This window comes from Macaca nemestrina, chromosome 17, assembly GCF_043159975.1.
Source record: "Macaca nemestrina isolate mMacNem1 chromosome 17, mMacNem.hap1, whole genome shotgun sequence".
NCBI classification, from domain to species: domain Eukaryota; kingdom Metazoa; phylum Chordata; class Mammalia; order Primates; family Cercopithecidae; genus Macaca; species Macaca nemestrina.
Window position 1 is genome coordinate 83,375,549 of NC_092141.1, and position 23,667 is coordinate 83,399,215.

General features: G+C 54.5%; 1 protein-coding gene and 1 long non-coding RNA gene across 6 annotated transcripts; one reads left to right on the forward strand and one right to left on the reverse strand.

Annotated features, from left to right (window-relative positions):
- Positions 1 to 208: 208 nt before the first annotated feature.
- Positions 209 to 5,083, reverse strand: LOC105469122 (uncharacterized). Its single transcript, XR_011616009.1, has 4 exons — positions 4,823 to 5,083; positions 2,840 to 4,547; positions 662 to 861; positions 209 to 425 (listed from the first exon to the last, which is right to left on the reverse strand). It is a non-coding gene; the product is annotated as an uncharacterized lncRNA (long non-coding RNA).
- LOC105469120 (G protein-coupled receptor class C group 5 member C) lies at positions 3,197 to 23,428 on the forward strand. 5 transcript variants are annotated; one of them, XM_011719724.2, is made up of 5 exons: positions 3,197 to 3,287; positions 11,884 to 12,966; positions 15,936 to 16,030; positions 18,589 to 18,738; positions 21,093 to 23,428. In XM_011719724.2, the coding sequence occupies exons 2-5, from the start codon at positions 11,916 to 11,918 to the stop codon at positions 21,123 to 21,125; spliced, it is 1,329 nt and encodes a 442-aa protein (XP_011718026.2). In that variant the 5' UTR covers positions 3,197 to 3,287; positions 11,884 to 11,915; the 3' UTR covers positions 21,126 to 23,428. The 5 variants fall into 5 exon arrangements, with proteins under 5 accessions (XP_011718026.2, XP_011718025.2, XP_011718024.2 ...); XM_011719723.3 differs by lacking the exon at positions 3,197 to 3,287 and adding an exon at positions 3,318 to 3,362; XM_011719722.3 differs by lacking the exon at positions 3,197 to 3,287 and adding an exon at positions 3,659 to 3,787.
- The last annotated feature ends 239 nt before the right edge of the window (positions 23,429 to 23,667 follow it).

A 23,667-nucleotide genomic window follows, 5' to 3' on the forward strand; every position in this document is an offset into this window, starting at 1 on the left:
AAAAGGAGGGTGAGAGGCATAAAATGTTCGAGGTGGAAGGAACATCACAGGTGAAGCCTCAGAGCATGGCATGGCAAAGCTATTCCAATCACGGTGAAACAGAACAGAAAGAATGCCAGCTTCTGCAAGAGTTGGGGTTAAAAACCATTAGGCCAGGCGCGGTGGCTCATGCCTGTAATCCCAGCACTTCGGGAGGTGAGGGAGGGAGGATTGCTTGAGCCCAGGAGTTCCAGACCAGCCTGGGCAACATAGTGAGACCCCATCTCTACAAAAAATACAAAAATTAGCCATGCATGACGATGCACTCCTATAGTCCCAGCTACTCGAGAGGCTGAGGCAGGAGGGTTACTTGGGCCTGGGAAGTTGAGGCTGCCCTGAGCCGAGATCGCAATACTGCACTCCAGCCGGGGTGACAGAGTGAGATCCTGTTTCAAAAATAATTAATTAATTAATTAAAATTTAAATTATAAATAAAAACTGGTAGACCTGTCAAGGCTTAGAGGGAATGACAATCACACCAGGAAAGCGGAGGCTGATCGCTGGCTCCCTGTGAGCACCTGGCTTGTGTGAGGAACATTCCAGACACAACTTCATTCTGGGGGTGATATCATCCAGTTTTACAGTTGAGGAAAGCAGGGCTCAGAGAGATAAGACCACTCACCCAAGTCACACAGCCGGCAGGTGGCACAGGTGTTCTCACCCCTGGGCCTTGTCAAGACCTCAGACATCTCTGAAGGAAGCTTTCCAACGAACAAAGGTGGTTTCTCACTCTGCCAGTAGGAACCCAACTCAGGTGGGGGGTGGAGGTAGTTGGGTGGTGGACACAGACATGCTTATCCGCAATCCAGAATCTTTTTCTTCCTTTTTATTTCATATATTAAAAAAAAAAATTAAATAGGCTGAGCACAGTGGCTCATACCTGTAATCCCAGCACTTTGGGAGGCCAAGGCAGAAAGATCGCTTGAGCTCAAGAGTTCGAGACCAGCCTGAGCAACACAGTGAGACCCCATATCATTTTCTTTTTTGTTTGTTTGTTTCAATAGAGATGAAGTCTTTGTTGCCCAGGCTGGTCTCCAACTCCTGGGCTCAAGCAATCCTCCCACCCAGGACTCCCAAAATGCTGGGTTTACAGGCGTGAGTCACTGTGCTGGGCCCCGAGATCTCTTTGAACAGTAGCACTCTTTGAACACTTCTCAGAGTGTAGTTTTTTGGTGAAAACGGAGTTCGCAATGGGTTCTACACCTACGGGGGTATTAAATTAAGGTGAAGGACATTTGGGGGCACAGAGGACCCTGTGGCTGGAGTTTTTCCGAAAGCAAAGCCACCTCCCACGAAACTTTCCTTCTAGCATCACAGGTTCGCTGTGTCCACAGCCCCCACCAGGGTCCGACTCATGGTGGAGGGGTCTCATGCCTTCTCCAACTCTTGCCTCCCCACTCTGAACCAGCACAGGCCCGTGGGATTAGAGCAGAGGCCAACAGGGACCCTGAAGGCTGAAGCCCATGTCATCCGCCCCAAAGGACTTGCTTTGTCCTTTAAAGGCAGATCCTGCCCCAGAAGTGAGATGGATTGAACACAAAAAGAGCAAACAGCTCTCAGGAAACCTCCCTACATTTCCACTGCCATCTACTATGCAGGGCTGGCGGTAGGCGGGCTCCACTGCTGGGGTGCCCAGGCCTCACATGCCCCAGCCTTTTCCCTGCCTGGGTGGGGAGGGAGGGGCCAAGAGTTGCCTTTTTGGAGAATCTAGGTAGGGAAAAGCGAGTCCCCAAGCTTGAAAATAAATTGAAACACACCTGCCAGATGCACAATTCATCTTTGGCTTCTTAAGGTCACAAGCAGTCTCAGAGACTATTTCCTTTCCACCTTCCTCTAGCTCTTATCTGGCTTTTCACATATGCTAATGAGCAGCCCCTCCCAGCACACAGTGTTCAGCACTGGTCGCCTGGTTCCCGAGAACTAGTCCCAGCCCAGAGTCATGGATGCCCCTCGCTTAGGTCTGACCCGCCGTTTGCCTTTCTAGCGTGGGCACCCAACTGCTTGGACCCTACAAGCGTTTGCCTCCCTGGCATGGGGGCCTCTGAATCTTAGGGTGGGGGTGTGGAGCTACGGGAGGGAGCCCAAGAGTGAGGAACAAATCAGCAGCAGCACTGCGCCCCTCTTCTTGAAGAGACGTGAAACAATTCAGTCTCCGCCACCGCAGACCAGCCCGTGAAGGCAAGGCCAGGAAGGGATACAGGGTTCTAGAGAACCAGGGCCTCTCCGCCAGCTCCAGCCGCTAAGCAAACATTCCCTCCTGGAGTCAGAGAAGCCGGTGTGCGAGGGGAGGAACCAGCCTGAGGTTTATCGCTCCAGCAACTCCGGGTGATTCATAGAGTTTAGGCTCCCAGTTGTCTTACACCGGGGCAGGCACGCAAACAAGCAGCTCGGGAGATACACACCCTTTTCCCTGCCCCCGCTCCTCCACCTTGCTACCCCCTAGCCCGCGACCAGCTACCTCCCCTCCCCCTCGCGGGCGCTCGTGGTTGAGCAAACACCGGCCGCCCGCCCCGCCTGCCCCGCCACCAGCTGGCTCCGACCCGCGCGCCGCTGGCGATGCCCCAGGCAACTCGGCGTCATGAGAACAGGCACCCCGAGACTCGGCGCCCTGCCCTCCCTCCGCGTCCCCAGGGGCCCGGCCAGACCTAACAACCTCTCCCTCCTCCGTGCGCCTCGGCCCCTACGGGCCTCTGGCGCGGGCTAACTAGGCCTCGCGGCCGGTCCCTGGGACGGCGCACCCCACCCGCCGCGAGGCCAGCAGCCCCGGGGGAAGGCGGCCGGAAAATCTCCTCTTGTTTACCGGGCTGGAGAAGTCCCAGCCTGGATTCGCTTCCCAATTTCTGCGGTCCACCTTCAGCAGATTCCTGGGGCCGGAGGGGAAAGGGTGGCAACCCACAGATCCACCCCGGGACAGGGAGTGGGGGTGGGGCTGGTGGGAACCTGACCTCTTGGAAAGGTCCCCCGGCTGCTGGAGGGGACGGACTCGGAGTCAGAGCCGACGTGTCCCGGAGCGCAGAGACCGAGGGGGCCGCGCTAAACACTGTACCTCGGGGAACAAAACCGTGAAGGCTAATTAGGACAAGTCGGAGCAGGGAACCGGGACGCTGGGAGGGGAGCGCGCGCTCCGAATTGGGCAGAACCTGGAACGGTCTCAGGAAATCCGGGCGCGGGATAGTCGGGCCCAGGGCGACCTTTGCCCACGGTGCGGAGTGGCTCTGGACTCGGCCCACGCGTGAGAGGAGCACTTGGTAACGATCCCACGTACACTTTGTGACCGGTGGGGGGTCCCAGAGAAGGACCGCGCGTGCAAAAGGCGAACCTCGGTGTGTCCACGTGTGCAAGCTGGGGAGGGGAGGGGACGCAGAAGGCGTGACAAAAAGACGGACTCTGTGTCTTGAGTGTGCGCCTCGCACCGGCCCGCTCCCAGCGAACTGTGCCCTAAGTGTGTCTCACGGGAGGGCCAGGACGAAGGTGACAAAGGCTAGGTGTCCCCCACGGAGACGCGTCAAGGTAGCCCCACGCGTGTCCGTACGCGCGCTCTCTGGGAGACGCGGTGGGGGGTGCGCAGGGCTGCACCCCCACACCGCTTGCCCCGGAGAAGGCCGAGCCCAGAAAGTGAGTGCGCGTGAGTGTGCGCGCGCCCGCGTGCGGGGGCGTGGCAGTCAACAGCAACAAACCACACGCCGGCAGGGCCAGAAACTCCCATCTCCCTCCCTAGCCGGAAAGTGCGAGTCGGCCCAGCCTGGAGGTGAGTCGGGGCGGGGAGGCCCGGGCAGGCTTTGTTCCTGTGTAAACGGAGCGCACGTACCTGGAGCGCGACGGGCGCCCGATAAGCGCCCTGAATGGAGGTGATGTAACGGTGATGCAGGCGCCAGCCCACCCTCGCCGACAGCAAGGAGTCCTGCCTGGGGACAGGCCCGCGCGAGAGCGAGCGACCCAGCGCGCCCGGCTCAGCCTCGGTCCCGGGGAGAGGCAGGCCCTGCGTCCCGGCCCGGGTCCCGCCATCCCAGCCAGGACCGGGCCTGGCCAAGCGCTCCGCGCCGAATCCCTCCCACCCCCGCCCGCCGCCCGCCTGGGGCTGGAGTTGGCCCCAAAGGCTTTGCAGGAGCGGGGCCCGCGGCGAGTCCCAGGTAAGGGCTGCTGCCTTCCCGCTCCGCCCTCCCTCTCCGCCGTCCGGAAGAGTCGGGTCGGGCCGGCGGGGAGTGGGCGAGGGCAGAGGCGGGGGCTGGGACATCCTGCGGGCGGGGGACGCCGCACCAACTCCGCTCGGTCGCTGAAAGTTTTCAGACCCGAGCAGCCTGGGGGCTGGGGCTGGGGAATGGGGGATGGGAGAGCCCGGCGCTGCGGCTCAGGCTGGAGGGAGGGGAAAGGACTCCACGATCGGGGTCTCCAATGGGAGCCCCTCCACCGCCTGCCTCTCGGTGTGAGTCCGCGGTCACCCTCTCTTGTGGGTCGGCGTCCTCTCCGCCGCCTGCTACTGTGGATGGGGAAGGCAGGTTTCTGTAGCCCTAAAAATGGGAGAGAGAGACTGGTTCCCTTGCTCCCCATTCCAGCCATCCGGGGAGCGCAGGTGTAGACCCCAATACCGTCGACCCAAGTAGGGACGAGAGGGCTCAGAATCTCCCTGAGGGAAGTTTGGAAATTCAGACTATCAAAGCGCCTCTCTTTCTGGCAGCCTGGCCCCTAGATCCCGAACCCCCACTCCCGGCTGGCTTTTCTAGCGTCCTTTGCACCTCCATCCTCAGGCCCGCAGTGTTAGACGCAGGAAGACCCAATCACTTACAAACTCCACGACCAAGATCCTAAAGTCCAGGGGAGGAGACTGTGTTGAAGTAGGGTTTTGTGCTCCTGGAGCGCCGGCCCCCCACCCCTGTGCCTTCAACTGTGACTAGGGGAGGGAGTGCCTTGGGGGCCGGGGCGCATTCCAGAGTAACATTCCAGGGCGGACCCTTGACGATTTCCACGTCTCAGAGTGCTCAGGGCATTTTGGCCCAAATGCCTGGTCTTGGTGCGGGGCAGGGATAGGAGGATAGAGGTGGGCTGCCTAGGCTGAGGTTCGAGCAACCCCTACCCTCCCCCCCGCCCACCAACCTACACACTGAGCCCACTCCTTCCAGGCACAGGCTTCTCCTGTGCGCCTTCTTATTGATGGGGTAAACGCCTGAGCGCCCTGGACAGAGGGGTGAGACCTAACCAGGGACTGGGAGAGAGGGATGGGAATGGAGGTAGGAAGGCTGTCAGTGAGGCCATCCTCTTTCCCGATAGGCTGTATAGTGTGTGGGATGGGAGGAAAGTAGGTGCTCTGTGGTATACCTGGGTGAACCTCCCTGGAGAGTGCCCTGGTCACAGCACCCTTGAAGAGAGCCATTGGCCATGTGTCAGTGTTGAGCTTGGTTGGTCCTGTGACACGCTGGAGCTCTCTTTGCAGGGTGGTATCCTTTGCCCTGGTGGGTGGAGGGGGTCTCAGGCTTGTGTGTGGATGATGCTGGAGCGAGAAAGAGGGTTTTGCTCTGGAGAAGTGAGAAGGCCTGGCTGTCTCCCCTGTTGCTGGATGAAGCCACTTGTTGCTGGGGGAAACCAGTCAGGGCTGTTGGGCCTCAGCCTCTGAGCCCACCAGGCCTCTGCGCCCCCTGCAGAGAGAAGGAGGGAGGAGGGAGATTCAGCAACTGGACTGGACTGATTCAGAGGGGGCCGGGTGGCTGAGCCTGGGGAAAGGCCGATTTCAGAGGCGATTAAAAATATTTGTACAACTGATTCCAGGGAAGTGAAGCAAAAGGCCCTTTTGTCCAGAAAATAATCTGAGGCTGGGGCTGGGCTTCAGCTGTGGGATCGGGGAGACTCAGGGCAGAAGGAGGTTCCCCTCCTACCCCACTCATTGTACCCTCTGAGAATCTTTAAGCAGAAGATGCAACTCCAAAATGGAGGGGGCAGCCCTGGGTACGGATCAATGCACCTGAGACTATCCAGAGGTGACTTCCAAATGCTCAGTGTGTTCAGGCACAGCACCCGCTGTGGCAGTGAATTCTAGAATTCTTGTTCACCAGCTTCAAAGACCTTCCAGCCCTGGAAGGGAGACACGGATATGATTTGAATGTTCAGGGATCAGAAGGCTCAGTCTTAGTGCGGGATCTAGGGACCCACAGGAAGCAGAAGGTTCCTCCAGGGTCCTGAGGAAAAGCCTCTGACCAGAACTGAGTCCATCTTGTCAGTCCCTTAGCCACCATCTTAAAAGTGGCATTGGGCCAGGCACGGTGGCTCACACCTGTAATCCCAGCACTTTGAGAGGCTGAAGTAGGCACATCACCTTAGTTCGGGAGTTCGAGACCAGCCTGGCCAACATAGTGAAACCCTGTCTTTATTAAAAATACAAAAAATTAGCTGGGTGTGGTGGCGGGCGCCTGTAATCCCAGCTACTTGGGAGGCTGAGGACAGGGAATTGCTTGAATTTGGCAGTTGGAGGTTGCAGTGAGCCGAGATCACCGCCATTGCACTCCAGCCTGGGCGACAAGAGTGAAACTTTGTCTTAAAAAAAAAAAAAAAAAAAAGGTGGCATTGGCTGAATGTGCACTCCCGGCATCAGAGGGCTGGAGCTGTGCTCTTCTGAGCTTCTCTTAACTCTCTGAGGGTCCTTGTCCTAGGCAGTAGATGAGAGCCACGCCCAGAAGGCCTGGCTTTCTCACCTGAGTCATGCATTTCTGTCTTCCCACCTGCTCTTCCATTTCTGGGGGTACCAGAGAAATAAGGTCTTTCAGGATGGGACCAGGTTGTGTCCTCTGAGGCTATTTAGTTGCTCAGCAACTTCCTAAAAGCAGCAGCCTGGTACCCGGATGCGGTAAGGGGCAGATACAGGTTCCTCTCTCATTCCCTGGAAGTTTCTATATTGAGGGGGTTGGCAGGAGAAGCAAGACTTGAAGGGTCAGGTGCAGAAGGAAGTTGCTGGTCACCAACCACAAAGTCAGGGGGAAATGGGAGGTGGGGGCTTGGGGACAGGGAGCTGTGATGCTTTCCTGACCCTGGCCCAAGTGCCTGTGGGCTTCTGGGAGCTGGCAGGGTACACGCAAATATTTCTAGGGCAAGATGGATCAAGAAGAATGAGCGACATTGGTCCCTGGCTTGGTTTTCTGTAATGACATGCCTGTTAGATTTGAACTTGTAGTGTGGGCTTTAGCATCCTTTTCCCCCACCTCTGCCCGCCAACAAGTCCTTCGATTGTGTTTTGGAAACGATCTCTCAGAGCTGGCCATTATGGCTTTACCTTTGGCCTTGACCTTTAACTGAGATGAATGTGCGCCCCCCCTCCAACAAACCGATTGCCTGTGCATTTTTCCCAGACTCATTTATTAAAAGTACAACCCTGGCTATGCCCCCATCATGCTGAAAACAGCCTTCGGTGGCTGACTGTTACCTTTAGAATAATGCCCCCAGCCCCACCCCTGTAGCATTTCCAATGTGTCAGCCAGCAGCTGCAGCCTCCCTTTGCAAACTCAGCTGATACTTAGCAAACTGAATTCTTTTTTCACTTGCTCTGGACTTGGGCTCAAAGGGCTTTGATTCACACCGTCTTTTCTGCCTTACACGTCCCTCTCCTTGTTCCCTTCACCTGCTCAGCCGTTCCTCACATTCTTCAGGGCTTAGCTTCTGGGTGTCCCTGTCTCTTGGCGGTATCTGGGACCTGGTATGTTTTTGATTAGATTCTGAGTAAAACTCTGTGGAACAGTCTTTCTCTGCTCTGCCTGTTTCTCTTCTGTGTTCCTGTAGCCCCTGTCTCTCTCCTACAGGTAAATTCCATTGTGTGGCCCTTAATCATATTCTTCCTTGTGTAATTTTTGTGAGTACCTACCTTATCTCTCCTGATAGATTTTAAATGCCATCAAATCAGGGACTATGTTCATGTTTGTATTTTCCACAGCTCTGGGAACAACAGGGCCTTTCCTTCCCGGGCACACAGTCAATATTTGCTGATTTGGAGTAATTGCCTGCTCTAAACTGGGCCCTGGCCGAGGGAGGTGGGGTGAAAAGCCCTTGTAAGTACAGGTGCCTGGAGGCTAAGTGGCAGTTCTGAGGGTTCTCTTCCCTACGTCCAGCTTCAGGCCCAAGCCCAAGTTCTGGCTGATTGGCTGTGGAGCCCAAGATGAAGTTGAACATTTAGGACCCCACAGAATGTTGTTATCCATAAATTATGTCCCGGGAGTGGCTCCATATTACTCCTTACCTTTTTTTTGTTGTTGTTGTTTTGTTTTTTTGAGATGGAGTCTGGCTCTGTTGCCCAGGCTGAAGTGCAGTGGCCGGATCTCGGCTCACTGCAAGCTCCGCCTCCTGGGTTCACGCCATTCTCCTGCCTCAGCCTCGAGAGTAGCTGGGACTACAGGAGCCCGCCACCTCGCCCGGCTAGTCTTTTTTGTATTTTTTTTAGTAGAGACGGGGTTTCACCGTGTTAGCCAGGATGGTCTCAATCTCCTGACCTCGTGATCCACCCGTCTCGGCCTCCCAAAGTGCTGGGATTACAGGCTTGAGCCACCGCGCCCAGCCTCAAGTGATTCTTCTGCCTCAGCCTCCCCTGTAGCTGGGATTACAGGCATGCGCCACCATGCCCAGATAATTTTTGTATTTTTAGTAGAGACAAGGTTTCAGCATGTTGGTCAGGCTGGTCTGGAACTCCTGACCTTGTGATCTGTCCGCCAAAAGTCCTGGGATTACAGGTGTGAGCCACTGCGCCCGGCCTACTCCTTACCTCTTAGCCCTCTCTTACTCCTCTTTCCTCTTTCCAGCACTTGTAAATAAAATACAGTTGGTGCTTTATTGATTTCCAAAGTCCCCTACAGAAGCTTATTTAAGTCCTGCAGTAGAAGTAAAAAGAAACTAGCTGTTTCAATGCCAGTTATTTAGGAAAACAACAGTACATTTACATGAGATGGTTAATTTTAAGAGTTAATCTTAAGCAAGCTTAATTGAAAGATGAGGTAGCTGAGATGGCCAAGACGACCTAAATATTTTCAAGTGGCCTGCATACTATTTGAAGGGACTTTGACAATGGATCCTCTTTATTGTGTCCATTTCACTGAATTTTATGAGTTTCATTGCCCCTGATTTAGTAAGTGTTCTTTCACATATCAATTATGGACAGAATTTTTTTTTTTTTTTTTTGCTTCTGTGCTGAAAAGAGGGACAATTTCTATCAACTGTGGGGTTTAGGGCTTTTGTTTGCCTATTAGAAATTAAGTAGCCAGGAATGGTAGAAAACAGTAAGGAGGTAAACCGTGTGTAAACAACCTCACAATCCCCCTAAGAAAGAAGGGTAGCAGCCTTACAGAATACAGTTAGATAATGCCATTCCCCTACCAGCCACTAGTGGTCACTGTCAGACCAGGAAAGCTTGGTTGCTGTTTTCCCAGAGAGTTCCTGATGAAGCGGGATTACAACTAGTTATTTCAACACAGGGTGACTTAAATGTGGACTACCTGCATTCATAGAATTTTGAAATGTATAACCTGCTTCTTAAAGCATTTAAGATTTCTCTCTTTTTCTTTTTTTTTTTTTTTAGTTTTCTTTCTTTTTTTGGAAACAGTCTCGCTCTGTTGCCCAGACTGCAGTGCAGTGGTGTAATCACAGCTCACTGCAACCTCGATCCCCTGGGCTCAGATGATCCTCTGACCTCAGCCTCCCAAGTAGCTTGGACTACAGGCGCATGCCACGACACCCTGCTAATTCATATATATATCTGTTTTGTTTTGTTTTCTTTTGTTTTTATATGGAGTCTCACTCTATTGACCAGGTTGGAGTGCAATGACACGATCTTGGCTCACTGCAACTTCCACCTCCTGGGCTCAAGTGATTCTCCTGCCTTAGCCTCCTGAATAGCTGGTATTATAGGCGTGCACCTCCACGCCCGGCTAATTTTTGTATTTTTAGTAGAGATGGGGTTTCACCATTTTGGCCATGCTGGTCTCAACCTCCTGACCTCAAATGATCCACCTGTCTTGGCCTCCCAAAGTGCTGGGATTACAGGCATGAGCTACTGCACCCGGCTGCTAATTTTTGTATTTTTTAAAGAGACGGGGTTTCACCATGTTGCCCAGACTGGTCTCAAACTCCTGAACTCAAGCAATCTGTTCACTTTGACCTCCCAAAGTTCTGGAGTTATAGGCATGAACCACTGTGCTCAGCAGCATTTAAATTTTCAGTGTTAGGTTCCTGCAAGTACATTTAAAACTTTTCATTGGAAAAACTCATTGATTTGGTCTTTAATGTTTCTTAACCTGTTAAATCCATTACCTCCACTTCACGTGGGAAAATCCAATCGGTATTGGGAGCAGGGGTTTGGTTTTCTTCTCTGGCACAGATTTGTGGCATTTGGTAGAGCGGCAGTGAGTAGATGGAGTGAAAATTACCTTGCTGGTGTTAATAAAAGCTAACTTTCTTGCCTTCTAGCTATGATGTCTTTTTTTTTTTTTTGAGACAGAGTCTTGCTCTGTCACCCAGGCTGGAGTGCAGTGGCACCATCTCGGCTCACTGCAACCTCCGCCTCCTGGGTTCATGCCATTCTCCTGCCTCAGCCTCCAGAGTAGCTGGGACTATAGGCGCTTGCCACTACGCCCAGCTAATTTTTTGTATTCTTTTTTTTTTTTTTTTGAGACGGAGTCTCGCTCTGTTGCCCGGGCTGGAGTGCAGTGGCCGGATCTCAGCTCACTGCAAGCTCCGCCTCCCGGGTTCACGCCATTCTCCTGCCTCAGCCTCCCGAGTAGCTGGGACTACAGGCGCCCGCCACCTCGCCCGGCTAGTTTTTTGTAGTTTTTAGTAGAGACAGGGTTTCACCGTGTTAGCCAGGATGGTCTCGATCTCCTGACCTCGTGATCCGCCCGTCTCGGCCTCCCAAAGTGCTGGGATTACAGGCTTGAGCCACCGCGCCCGGCTTGTATTCTTTAGTAGAGACGGGATTTCACTGTGTTAGCCAGGATGGTCTCGATCTCCTGACCTCGTAATCCACGCGCCTCGGCCTCCTAAAGTGCTGGGATTACAGGCGTGAGCCACCGCGCCAGGCCACTACGACGTCTTAAAGTCTTCTATTAAAGATTAATTCCTTTGGGTTTTGCATTGCCCTTGCCTGGTTCTTGCTTTTAAAATGTTAATGCTCTGAAGGAAAATTTTGGCATTAAGTCATTAACTCCTTAGCTGGGGACTTTGTTTATTTTATCCTCCGCTTCTGCTTCTGAGCTAGGCAAAAAATGTAGGATTCTGAAGTGGAGACTTGGCACTAAAAGTGGGAAAATGACTGTCTCTTCATTTTTCCTGGCTGTCGGTTATGCCTGATGCAGGTGCTTGTTAAGTCCTTATTGAATGAATGAATGAATGAATGAATGAATGAGTGAATGCATGCATAGCTGACTGGCTATGGATTTAGGCCTTACAGGAATGGAGTTTAGGGACATAGCAGCTGATCTCCTGAAGCCTGGAAGTCCCAGGGCAGAGACGAAGTGCTGGATGGGTGGTATGCTTAGTCTTGACTTGTTCACAAAGCCCCTTCGTCTTCCACCCTAGCCGCCAGAGCTCAGGGAATATCTGAACCCAGGTTATGGTTGGTGGAAGGGAGGGAACTGAAAATTCAATGACAGGTTTTTCCTTTGCCATGGCTAGGAATAGGGCTGACAAATGGGCTTCATCTCATTTGCCTCTCTGGCCAGTTGAAATGCCTCTCAGGAGTTCTGTGTTAAGAAGGACTCTGAGGTCCAGAGAGCCTCATGGTCAGCTGGCACTGTCTGCCTGGGTTTGGGGTGGGGAAAGCAGCACCATGTATATTGGAGTCTGATCTTGGAGGACTAATTTTGTCCCTTTTCCTTCTGTCTCTAGGGACCCAACCAGAGCCTGGTCTGGGAGCCAGGATGGCCATCCACAAAGCCTTGGTGATGTGCCTGGGACTGCCTCTCTTCCTGTTCCCAGGGGCCCGGGCCCAGAGCCATGTCCCACCCGGCTGCAGCCAAGGCCTCAACCCCCTCTACTACAATCTGTGTGACCGCTCTGGGGCGTGGGGCATCGTCCTGGAGGCCGTGGCTGGGGCGGGCGTCGTCACCACGTTTGTGCTCACCATCATCCTGGTGGCCAGCCTCCCCTTTGTGCAGGACACCAAGAAACGCAGCCTGCTGGGGACCCAGGTGTTCTTCCTTCTGGGGACCCTGGGCCTCTTCTGCCTCGTGTTTGCCTGCGTGGTGAAGCCCGACTTCTCCACCTGTGCCTCTCGGCGCTTCCTCTTTGGGGTTCTGTTCGCCATCTGCTTCTCCTGTCTGGCGGCTCACGTCTTTGCCCTCAACTTCCTGGCCCGGAAGAACCATGGGCCCCGGGGCTGGGTGATCTTCACTGTGGCTCTGCTGCTGACCCTGGTGGAGGTCATCATCAATACAGAGTGGCTGATAATCACACTGGTTCGGGGCAGTGGCGAGGGCGGCCCTCAGGGCAATAGCAGTGCCCGCTGGGCCGTGGCCTCCCCCTGCGCCATCGCCAACATGGACTTTGTCATGGCGCTCATCTACGTTATGTTGCTGCTGCTGGGTGCCTTCCTGGGGGCCTGGCCTGCCTTGTGTGGCCACTTCAAGCGCTGGCGTAAGCACGGGGTCTTCGTGCTGCTCACCACGGCCACCTCCATTGCCATATGGGTGGTGTGGATCGTCATGTATACCTACGGCAACGAGCAGCGCAACAGCCCCACCTGGGATGACCCCACGCTGGCCATCGCCCTTGCCGCCAATGCCTGGGCCTTTGTCCTCTTCTACGTCATCCCCGAGGTCTCTCAGGTGACCAAGGCCAGCCCAGAGCAAAGCTACCAGGGGGACATGTACCCCACCCGGGGCGTGGGCTATGAGACCATCCTGAAAGAGCAGAAGGGTCAGAGCATGTTTGTGGAGAACAAGGCCTTTTCCATGGATGAGCCGGCTGCAGGTGGGTCTCTGTGGATGCCCCCAGTGGCCCCTTTCTCCATCCCATGTCTTTTACTGCAGGACAGGGATCCAGTCTCTTGAGCAAAATGGAAAATTTTTGAGGTTTTCTGTAGTTTTCTGCCTAAGTGTCTCTAAATTCCATTTAATTTAAAGATCTTTTTTTTTCAGCTGGGCATGGCAGATCATGCCTGTAATCCTAGCACTTTGGGAAGCCAAGGCAGGTGGCTCACTTGAGGTCAGGAGTTCGAGACCAGCCTGACCCATATGGTGAAACCCCATCTCTACTAAAAATCCAAAAAAATTAGCTGGGTGTGCTGGTGCATGCCTGTAATCTCAGCTACTCGGGAGGCTGAGGCAGGAGTATCACTTGAACCCAGGAGGTGGAGGTTGCAATGAGCCAAAATCAAGCCACTACACTCCAGCCTGGGTGACAGAGTGAGACTCCATCTCAAAAAAAAAAAAAAAGATTTTTTTTCTATATTCATATAATTCATGCATATATTCTCACCTTAAAATTTCAAACATTACAGATAAAATGAAAATTTCCCCAGCTGCCTTCCCAGTCCTACCCATCCCATCCTATTCCATCCCCCGAAGTGAGCGCTATTGACCGATATAATATCTATGTGCCTCCGTTTCTCCATTTGTAAAATGGGGATAATGACAGTGTCTATTTCATAGGGTTCTTGTGAAGATTAAATTCATTAGTGCCGGCTGGGCGCTGTGGCTCATGCCTGTAATCCCAGCACTTTGGGAGGCTGAGGTGAGTGGAGCTTGAGCCCAGGAGTTTGAGACCAGCCTGGACATAGTGAGACCCCGTCTCTACAGATAATTTTAAAAATTAGCCAGGTGTGGTGGTGCACTCCTGTGGTCCCAGCTCCTCAGGAGGCTGAGGCAGGAGGATTGCCTGAGCCCAGGAGGTTGAGGCTTCAGTGAACCGTGATTGCACCACCATATACCAGCCTGGATGATCTCAAAAAAAAAAAAAATTACTGAGTGCCTGGCCCATGAAAAGCACTCTTGAAGAATTAGCTATTTGCTGTGTGTGCGTGACTATTATTTTACATATTTTACTAATACCATCTCTCCAGAACTTGTTTTTCTATTATGTATGTATCCATAATCACCTTAGTTTTCTTTAAAAGGAAGTATTTTTCAGATAATTTTTTTTCTCTTTTCATTTTTATTTTTATTTTTTGAGACGGAGTCTTGCTCTGTCACCCAGGCTGGAGTGCGGTGGCGCGATCTTGGCTCACTGCAACCTCCGCCTCCCAGGCTCAAGAGATTCTCCTGCCTCAGCCTCCCAAGCAGCAGGGATTACAGGCGTGTACCACCACACCCGGCTAATTTTTGTAGAGACGGGGTTTCATTATGTTAGCCAGGCTGGTCTCGAACTCCTAACCTCAAGTGATCCATCTGCCTGGGCCTCCCAAAGTGCTGGGATTACAGGTTTGAGCCACTGCACCTGGCTTTTTTCTCTTTTTAATAAAAGTACTTGGGGTGCCGCGTAGTGGTCTCAGCAGCCCACTAGCATTTCCTCAGCACCTGCTCTGTGCCAGCTCCGGTGCTAATCCCCTTACCTATGTGGCCCGTTGTGCGCTTCCCACCTGCTCTTCCTCAATCTGCTGGCTGCAGCCCCTCATCTGAAAATGACCTGGAAATCTGGGGGTACCATCTCAAAGGCGTTACCCTGTCCCCAGACTGTGCTGATCTGGAGGCCTGGGGGCTTCAGACTTTCTTAACTGCCCGGTTAACAAGCACCGGCTCTGGGGTCTCTGCCGGGAGGTCAGAGTCAGGCAGTGGAAGTTCCAGAATTAGAGACATTCCTTTCTCTTCTACAAACTCTGAAATCCTCATAATCCCTGCTTTGGGGAAAGAAATGACCGTTGTCCTGCCGGGCACTTGATCTTTGATCTGCCCACCTGGGCTGAGGTGCTGACCGCAGCCCTAGGTGGTCCCTGTCACACGCACAGTGTGCGTGGGGGCACGGAATCGGCAAAACCCACCGGAGAGGCGGGGCTTATGGACAAGTGCTGGGAGGAGCCTCAGGCCCCGCCCCCACACCGAATGCCTGTGAGGGCCAAATGGTTCTCAACCTTCGGGCTGAGTTTTTATTTCCTATTTTCTTTTTTTTCTAAATGGAAAAATCAATAGAGTGAGCCCAGCCTCAGCACTTAGGAAACCCTATATAGGTTGCGGTCCCTCAGAGCTGCGGGACCGTCAGCCTTGCTGGAGCCAGACATCCGCTGTGCCGTCCTCACAGCAGGGCCTGCTCCGAGGCCCCGGGGTGTGTCAGCAGCCCTCCTCAAACACCCTGGGAGTGCCCAGCAGGGCGGAACACATCGGGAAACCAACACCCCAAAGGCACAGGGAAGTATCCCTGGAGCTAAAAATAGTTCTGGAAATTTGCCAGGGGGCTATAGGATGGGATGTGCGTGAAGGCTCCCTGGCCAGGCTCCGGGTTGGTGTAGTGGGGAAGGGGCACCCAGGTCGGCCTTGGGAGGACATGAAGAGGCTTAGGCCGTGGGGTCTCAGATGTATTTACCCCTGCGCCTGGCAGCTGGCCCATGGTGACAGGCAGAGCTGGAGGCTGGCCATCTTGGAAGGTGGCCGAAGGTCCATGTGTCCTCTTGGCCCCTGGCCCTGGAGGGCGGATGGGGATGTGGAGGTTGCTGACAGAGCATTTTCTCAGGTGTTGGGTCAGGGGCTGGGGGGTCTACAGTGCAGGGAAGCCCAGCAGTGTTGCTCACTCCCATGCATCTGTACAAAGGGGTGCTAGGTTTGGGAGGGGGCCCCTGTGTTCACAACCTCATCCCCAACTTGGCCACTCCTGGGTTAGAGACTATGCCAGGGTTGGCCTGCCCTCTGTACCTCTTCCCTGCCCCCAGAGAGCCTTGCTTGGCTTGTGGGAGGTGGGGAAGGGAGCTGAGAGCCCTGGGATCTTCAAACTGTTCCTGCTTTTCCTTGCAGCTAAGAGGCCGGTGTCACCATACAGCGGGTACAACGGGCAGCTGCTGACCAGTGTGTACCAGCCCACCGAGATGGCCCTGATGCACAAAGTCCCAGTAAGTGGGTTCCCCAGGTCCCCATGATGCAGCTGGGCTACAGACACCAGTCTCAGCAGGCCAGCGGGAGAGGGCCATGTGGCCAGAGCTGGGTTGGGTGGAGATGGTAGGGGGAAGGCAAGCTTCTCCATCTGGTGCTTCTACCTGGGGAATCCAGAGCCCCAGTTCTTAACTTCCTTGTCCTGGAGTCAGCGTACCCACCACCTCCAGCTGCACTGCAGTGGGACCCGCCCTGTGTCACTGGGGCATTGCACACAGGCTCTGTCAGGATGCTACAGGGAATGCTGGGTGAGCTCTCCCTGGTGGGAGCTGCCAGCTTTACCCTGGAGAGCTTGTGGAGGGACAAAGGAGGGTCTCAGCCAGGTGTTTGCAAAATGGATCAGGGTCCAAATGTTGCAGGTCTGGATAGGTGTTTACTTCTCAACCACAGCTGTGCCAAGGGGGCCCACGACTCCCCTCCTGCTCCGGCAGGGAGCAAGTCTCGACCTTACACCTCCCCTGGGTTCTGGAAACTAGATGCTTCATTAGCCAGGGGAGGGGATGGGAGCAGGAAGACAGTGGGTTGGATTCTACTCGCTCCTGTATGTGTTCCTCCTCCCGGCTGGCAGAGGCTGTGGGGAGAGGTCAGTGACCCGTCTTGGCAGGACACTGGGAACAGGAAGCAAGGAGGTCAGCCGGGTGGCGTTCTCATCCCCCTCCCCGCCCTCTCTGTGAGAGCCGCAGGGCAGGGGGAGGCGAGTGTGGCTGAAGCCTCCAGTCCCAGTGCCTCCCCTCTCCCTGAGCCTGAACCTGAGCCTGGGCAGAGGAGAGTTTCCGGAGGACCAGGAGTGGAGGCTGCGGGCCGCCAGCTCTGGTGGGGAGTGGGCAGCCACAGGAGCTTTTCCTGAGTAGCTTCCCTCACTGTTGTTGTGCCTCACTCCCCAGCACCTTTGGAGTCCGCTTCCTGGGGGATGATCTGGATGAACAGGGATATTTTATCTGACCGGTTCTCAAAACATGGTACCCGGACCACCAGCATTAGCCTCACCTGGGAGCCTGCTAAAAGTGCAAAGGGGGCCAGGTGCAGTGGTTCACATCTGTAATCCCAGCACTTTGGGAGGCTGAGCAGGTGGATCACCTGAGGTCAGGAGTTTGAGACCAGGCTGGCCAACATGCCGAAACTTCATCTCTACTAAAAACACAAAAATTAGCCACGCATAGTGGCACATGCCTGTGGTCCTAGCTACTGGGGAAGCTGAGGCCAGAGGATCCCTTGAACCCAGGAGGCGGAGGTTGCTGTGAGCCGAGATTATACCACTGCACTTCAGCCTGGACAACACAGTGAGACTCTGTCTCAAAAAATAAATAAATAAGAAATAAAAAAAATAAAAGCGCGGATGGGACGGGGCCAGAGCTGGGATGTTAGCATCCCTTCAGGGCATCGGCACCATGGGGGTACTACTCAGCGCAGATCCGTAAGCCCTGCTTTCAGCACTCCCTCCCCCAGCCCCAGTTGTTGCCAGCTGCGTGGGGCCCGCTGTGTAGGGTCCGGCTATGAGTCGGTGAGGCTTATCAAGCAGTGTAGGTGATTCCAGTGCATACTCATTCGTGGATTGGGGCCACGGATGTAGATGTTCCAGGGGCCACGGGGACAGGGGCCACTGCAGACAGGGCTGAGGACCTCCTGGGCCTGATTGACTTGAAGGCTGGTTTGGGGCCTGGGAGCTACAGAGATTTGATTGGTGGCAGCTCTTTCCCATAGGGCTAAGACAGATGGGGCCAGGAATTCACCTTCCCTCCAGCATGGGAGCCAGAACAGGTACCTCAGGACCCTCTTCACCCCACAGCTGGTGTCTCTCACCCACATGGGAGCAAGACCCAGCGCCAGGCAGAGAATTCAGGTTTCAAGACTCCAAATCAGGGCTGGATGCAGTAGCTCAGGCCTTTAATCCCAGTGCTTTGGGAGAGTGACATGGGAGAACTGCTTGAGGCAAGGGGTTCGAGAGCAGCCCTGGCAACGTAGTGAGACCCCCCTCAATCTCTACAAAAAAAAAAAAAAGACTCTAAATCAGACCGGCCAGCCTAGATGCCTAGAGAGATGTGTGGGCACACCCAGAGCCATGTCCTCGGCCAGGGGAGCCGGCAGCTGTGATGCTGGGGGTATGGTAGTGACAGGCGGTAGACTCGGGGTAAGATTCTTGGAGGAAGGGGCCTGGGAGCTGTACCAGACAGGTAATAGCAGCTCTATGTGGCTGACCCTCCACTGGCCCTAGCATTTCCCTAAACAATTAGAAGCGGGAGGGGGCTTGAGAAGAGGACCCCCCTCCATGAAGCCCCAGCACCATCCAAGGTCACCAGGGGCCTTGTTCCCATGCCCAGAGGCAGGGCAAGATAAGGGGCTCAGGTCTGGCTGTCCCAGGCCGCCCCTGGGGCCCAGCCAGAGGGGGCAGAGGGGCCGAGGGGGGAGTCGGGGGGGATCTGGCAGGCCCAGCCCTGCAGGAAGTGAGTGTTTGTGCATCCGCCCCGGCGGAACCTGGCTCCCGATCCCCGACTGTGAGACCGCCTGTTCTTCCTTCCAGTCCGAAGGAGCTTACGACGTCATCCTCCCACGGGCCACCGCCAACAGCCAGGTGATGGGCAGTGCCAACTCGACCCTGCGGGCTGAAGACATGTACTCGGCCCAGAGCCACCAGGCGGCAACACCGCTGAAAGACGGCAAGAACTCTCAGGTCTTTAGAAACCCCTATGTGTGGGACTGAGTCAGCAGTGGCCAGGAGAGGCGGGCGGATTTGGGGAGGGCCCTGAGGACCTGGCCCCAGGCAAGGGACTCTTCAGGCTCCTCCTCCCACTGGCAGGCTCAGCAACATGTGCCCCAGAGCTAGAAGGGCCTCCCTCTCTGCCAGTGTTCCGGTGGGTGTCCTGGGTGTCCTCGCCCACTCCTCAGTGTTTGTGGAGTCGAGGAGCCAACCCTGGCCTCCTGCCAGGGTCACCTCCGCGGTCACACGCCAGCCAAATAGTGTTCTCGGGGTGGTGGCCGGGCAGCGCCTATGTTTCTCTGGAGATTCCTGCAACCTCAAGAGACTTCTCAGGCGCTCAGGCCTGGATCTTGCTCCTCTGTGAGGAACAAGGGTGCCTAATAAAAACATTTCTGCTTTATTAACTCTCGCTTTGGGATTGTGGTTTCTGAGCTGGGCTCCTGGTTTCTGATGAACCTCTCCTCCTCCATGGCCTGTGGGTGACTTCTCTTTCTTCCCTCCAAATCCAGCTCATATTTAAAGCTGCTGCAGATTTTTCCTGTGCAATTAAGTAGCTGATGCCTCTCCCCAGTGAGGGGTTCTTTAGCAGGTCCTCTGTCTGTATTCTGTGCAATCAGAATGAACACCCAGGCTCAGTGTGTGCCTAGGATGCAGTCTTACACCCGGGCTTGTCTGAGGTCAGGCAGCTTTCCTCTGGGAACCCCCCTTCAGTGGCTGCAGGGACAGGACTGGGAAGGTGGGCCTCGAGCAGGTGGCTCTGCGTATAAGGGAAGATGAACTAATTTCAGCTTCTCCTGGGATGAATAACAGTGAAGATCCCATAGCGGACAAAGTGGAGACTCATTCTGCTCCATGCTTTGAGATCACACCGTGTGATACGTGCAAAGGAATGGCCTAGAGAGGGTTAGGAATTGTTTACAAATGGGTTGACAGAAGTGCAAAGGGTTGGGCCAGGTCCCGGTTGGGTTCAATCCTGAGCGGTCATTAAAATGTCCATTTGTGCAGGGCGCGATGGCTCAAGCCTGTAATTCCAGCACTTTGGGAGGCCAAGGTGGGAGGATCGCTTGAGCCCAGGAGTTCCAGACTAGCCTGGGTAACATAGTGAGACCCTGTTTCTACCCAAAAAAAAAAAAGTGTTTTAATTAGCCAGGCATTAGTCCCAGCTACTCACGGGGCTGAGGTGGGAGGATCTCCTAAGCCCAGGAGGTCGAGGTTGTAGTGAGCTGTGATTGCACCATTGCACTCCTGTGTGGGCAACAGAGCGAGACTCTGTCTCAAAAAAAGAAAGTCAGTTTGCTCAGTACTTTATACTAAGCAAAAGCCTTTCCTCAGCAGCTCATTTTTTTTTAAATTTAATTAAATTTAATTTTTTTTTTTTTTTTTTTTTTTTTTTTGAGACAGAGTCTTGGTCTGTTGCCCAGGCTGGAGTGCAGTGGCGCAATCTCAGCTCACTGCAACCTCCGCCTCCCAGGTTCAAGTGATTCTCCTGCCTCAGCCTCTTGAGTAGTTGGGATGACAGACATGTGCCACCACTAACTTTTTGTATTTTTAGTAGAGACAGGGTTTCACCATGTTGCCCAGGCTGGTCTTGAATTCCTGGCCTCAAGTCACCTGCCCACCTCAGCCTCCCGAAGTGCTAGGGTTACAGGCACGAGCCACCTCACCCAGCCCATCAGCTCATTTTAATCCCCAAGGCTGCCCTGGAAGGTGGGCAGGACTAGTATGCTCTCCCTTTTCCCAACTCAAAATCGCAGAACTGTACCATTTTGGGGTGAGACAGGGCCTCAAGAGTGGTCACACTGCCCCCTTTTACAGGTAAGCAAACTGACCCAGAGAGGTCAGGCCAACCCCAACCAGGTTTTCCTCAGACTCTGACGTCCAGCAGCCTTTCTCCGTGGCCCACCCTGGGTAAGCCAGTCCAGTGGGTGGCACTTCCAGCTGTGAGGATGAGACAGCAGGGTCCGACCTTTGGACGCTGCTCAAGGCCTTGCCGGGGGCTGCTAGGCCTGCCCCCGGGAGCCTGCTCCTCTCAGGCTTGGGAATGTTTCTCCCCAACTAGTCAGAAGCTATTTTCTGATACCGGTTGTAGGGGAAAAACTGTTTTTGTTGAAAGGGAGAGAAAAGTTGCTGGGGGAGAAAAAAAAAACCAACTTGAAAGGGAGAGAAAGGTTGCTGGAAAAAAAAATAAACTTCTCCCAAACTTCTCCTTCTGTGCTCAGATTGCATCAGCCTCCTGGGGACTGAAACACTATTTTTAAGTAAAAACTAGTGCTTGGGCCCTCCGCGGTAGAGTCCCCTTTGACTCTTGTTCTTTCTGGTCACTTTAGGCTCAGTCCCCGCAAAGTAAAACGAGATGGTAGAAGCCCTCTTCCCGGGACCGCACGGCATCCTGATCCTCATTCCTCTGTACCCAGGCTGGGCTGGGCCCAGCACCTTTCCTGTCCTTGTCATTGGAGCTGGGAGGGGCCAGAGGCCACCGACCTGAAGCAGTGGACCGAGTGGGCCCTCATGAAGCCCTGAGTGTGTGACTGGAGCGCCTAGGGCCACCTCCCTTTCCTGCCCAGCCCATCTTCCTGGTTCCCAGGTGGCTGCAGCTGCAAGGAGCTGTCCGCAGGCCCCCAGGCTGCCTCCAGCTCCCCTCTTGACACCCCCTGCCCCTCACCAAATCATAGCCCCTGTGTCCCCAGGCTGTGGTTCTTCAGATTGCCATCCTCCCCTCTGTGAACAACGGGCCTCAGTGCGCCGTCTTGACTCTGGACCTTCCTGGCCCTGCCATCTTGGTGTCCGGCACTGGCTTGTCTCGCCCTCTGCCTAGATGGATCTCCTCCATGAGTCTTTGAGGCCAAGCCAGGGCAGCAGTTGGCCCTTGCCCTTCTCACCAGGGCCTCCTGCCACCACCTGGACTGTGGAAGGCCACTGAGATGGGGGCAGAGCTCAGCCCAAGGCTTGGGCACACTGCTTCTCTCCATGGCCTATGGGTCCCGGATCTGAACCCACTTGAGAGCCACTTGAGAGCCCCTGAGCCATCCCCATCTTCCACGAAGCGGGTCCCACCAGCAAGCCAGGGCCAGCCCTGCCTGAGCTCTGCCCCCAGTGCCCCTCACCGTCTGGGACGAGGATGAGCATGCTGGGATGAGGGCTCTCTTTATCCAGCAGTACCTCATGGACAGCTCACTAAGGAGTTGGGAATGGCCGGCCACCCTGGCATCTGGGGTTCAAGGTGGCTCCTGTGGCAGGAACAGGTGTCCGTGACCCTGATTACCTGGATCTCACAGGTTCTGGGAATGCAGTAGGGGCCTGCTGTGGCTATTCCAACATCTCTGGTCAGGGCCTGGAAGTACCCTTAGGACACGTGGGGTTGGGGTTCAGACTGCATTCTCAGGGACCAGTGGAGAGCCCTGGACCAGATGAACTGGAGTCTAGGCCTCTCTCGTGACTGGGACTTGTGGGACGTGGGAGGCCCATGAGACCCAGGACTAAAGATGATGCTATTTCCTGATGGGCAGATATGTAAGTAGGTAAGTGGGATCCTCAGGTAAGTGGGATCCAGGACTAACGACTGCTATTTCCTGATGGGCAGATGTGTTGAGTTTCTACCTCATCTTGAGCAGCACCTGGATGTGCTGGCGCCGGTTCATCACTGGAGGAGCCTCTTGTGTTCTGAGCCCTCAGACATGCTCCAGAGGATCCTGACGGTCACCCAGTGAAGAGGGTGCCTTCTCAGGACCTCCATGGTGCTGGCACCGAGGATGGAGATGGGCACAGCTCCAGGCTTGTGGAAATGAGCTCTCTATAGCATTGTCTTCCTGGGGTTTTTCCTGCCCTTATCCAAGGTGGGCCCTAGAGCTCAGTCCCCAGCCCAGCAGCACCTCTGGGTGCCAGGGTGGAGGGTGACGACCAGAGCAGCTCTCTGGGGGGGGTGCCCTGTAGTCCGTCCCACAGCCCTCCGGTGCTACTCCCATCCCCAGCAGCCTGTGCCTTTGTCACTGGCGTACTTTTCCAGAGCTAAATTGGGCGCGCAATCCCTGCAGAGTAGGACTGCAGCCCTGACTGTGGCCCCTGGCCTGTCTTTGTTGCTTGCTGAAGTCCATGAACAGAGTGTTGTTTCCCTCCAGTGGAAGGGAAGCAGGGAGCTCTGTGGACTTCACGCTGCGCTTGGTCTAGCTTAGCAGCCCCAAGATCCCTTAGTGAATCGAGGCACTGTGTTGCTTTCCTATGTGATAATTTCAAAGGAGTCCCTGGCAGTGCCTGTTGCCCAGAGGCTGCAGTTTCCAGTGGACGCGGGTTTGTGTATAGCCTGAGTCCTCTGGGGGCTCAGCGCGTGAGGCTCAGGGTGGGATGGGCTCCTAAAAGATGCAGGCCTGCCTGTATTCAGGAGTACCCACCGGCCCTGCTTACTCCTGCCCAGGCCAAGTGGAGAAGTTGTTAGATGAGTTCTTAAGAGGAGAGAGGTGGCTTCTTTGAGGTGGTCGAGTGGCATCACAAACAAGCATTGAATGGAAGAAAACTAGAAGAGGCAGAGCCTGTCGCAGGTTCACCATCATCCAGCCAACACCGTGGGAAATCTCACATCCACCACTGTCAAACCGAGGACTTTGGACTTCATAACTGCTCGGAATTAAATGACCTTACCCTCCATGGGTGAGGGCTTACTGCCATTGAATTCCTGTGTGCTCATAAATTCTGGGAGTGACTAGTTTTTTAAAAATTATTATTATTTTATTTTTAGAGATAGGGTCTTGCTACGTTGCCCAGGCTGGTCTCAAATTCCTGACCTCAAATGATTCTCCATTTCAGCCTTCCGTGTAGCCAGGATTCCAGGTGCCTGCTCCCCCACCCCCATCCTGCCTCTGGGATTTTTTTCATGTGTATTTCCCTGCTAGTCCTCTTGCTTTTTATACC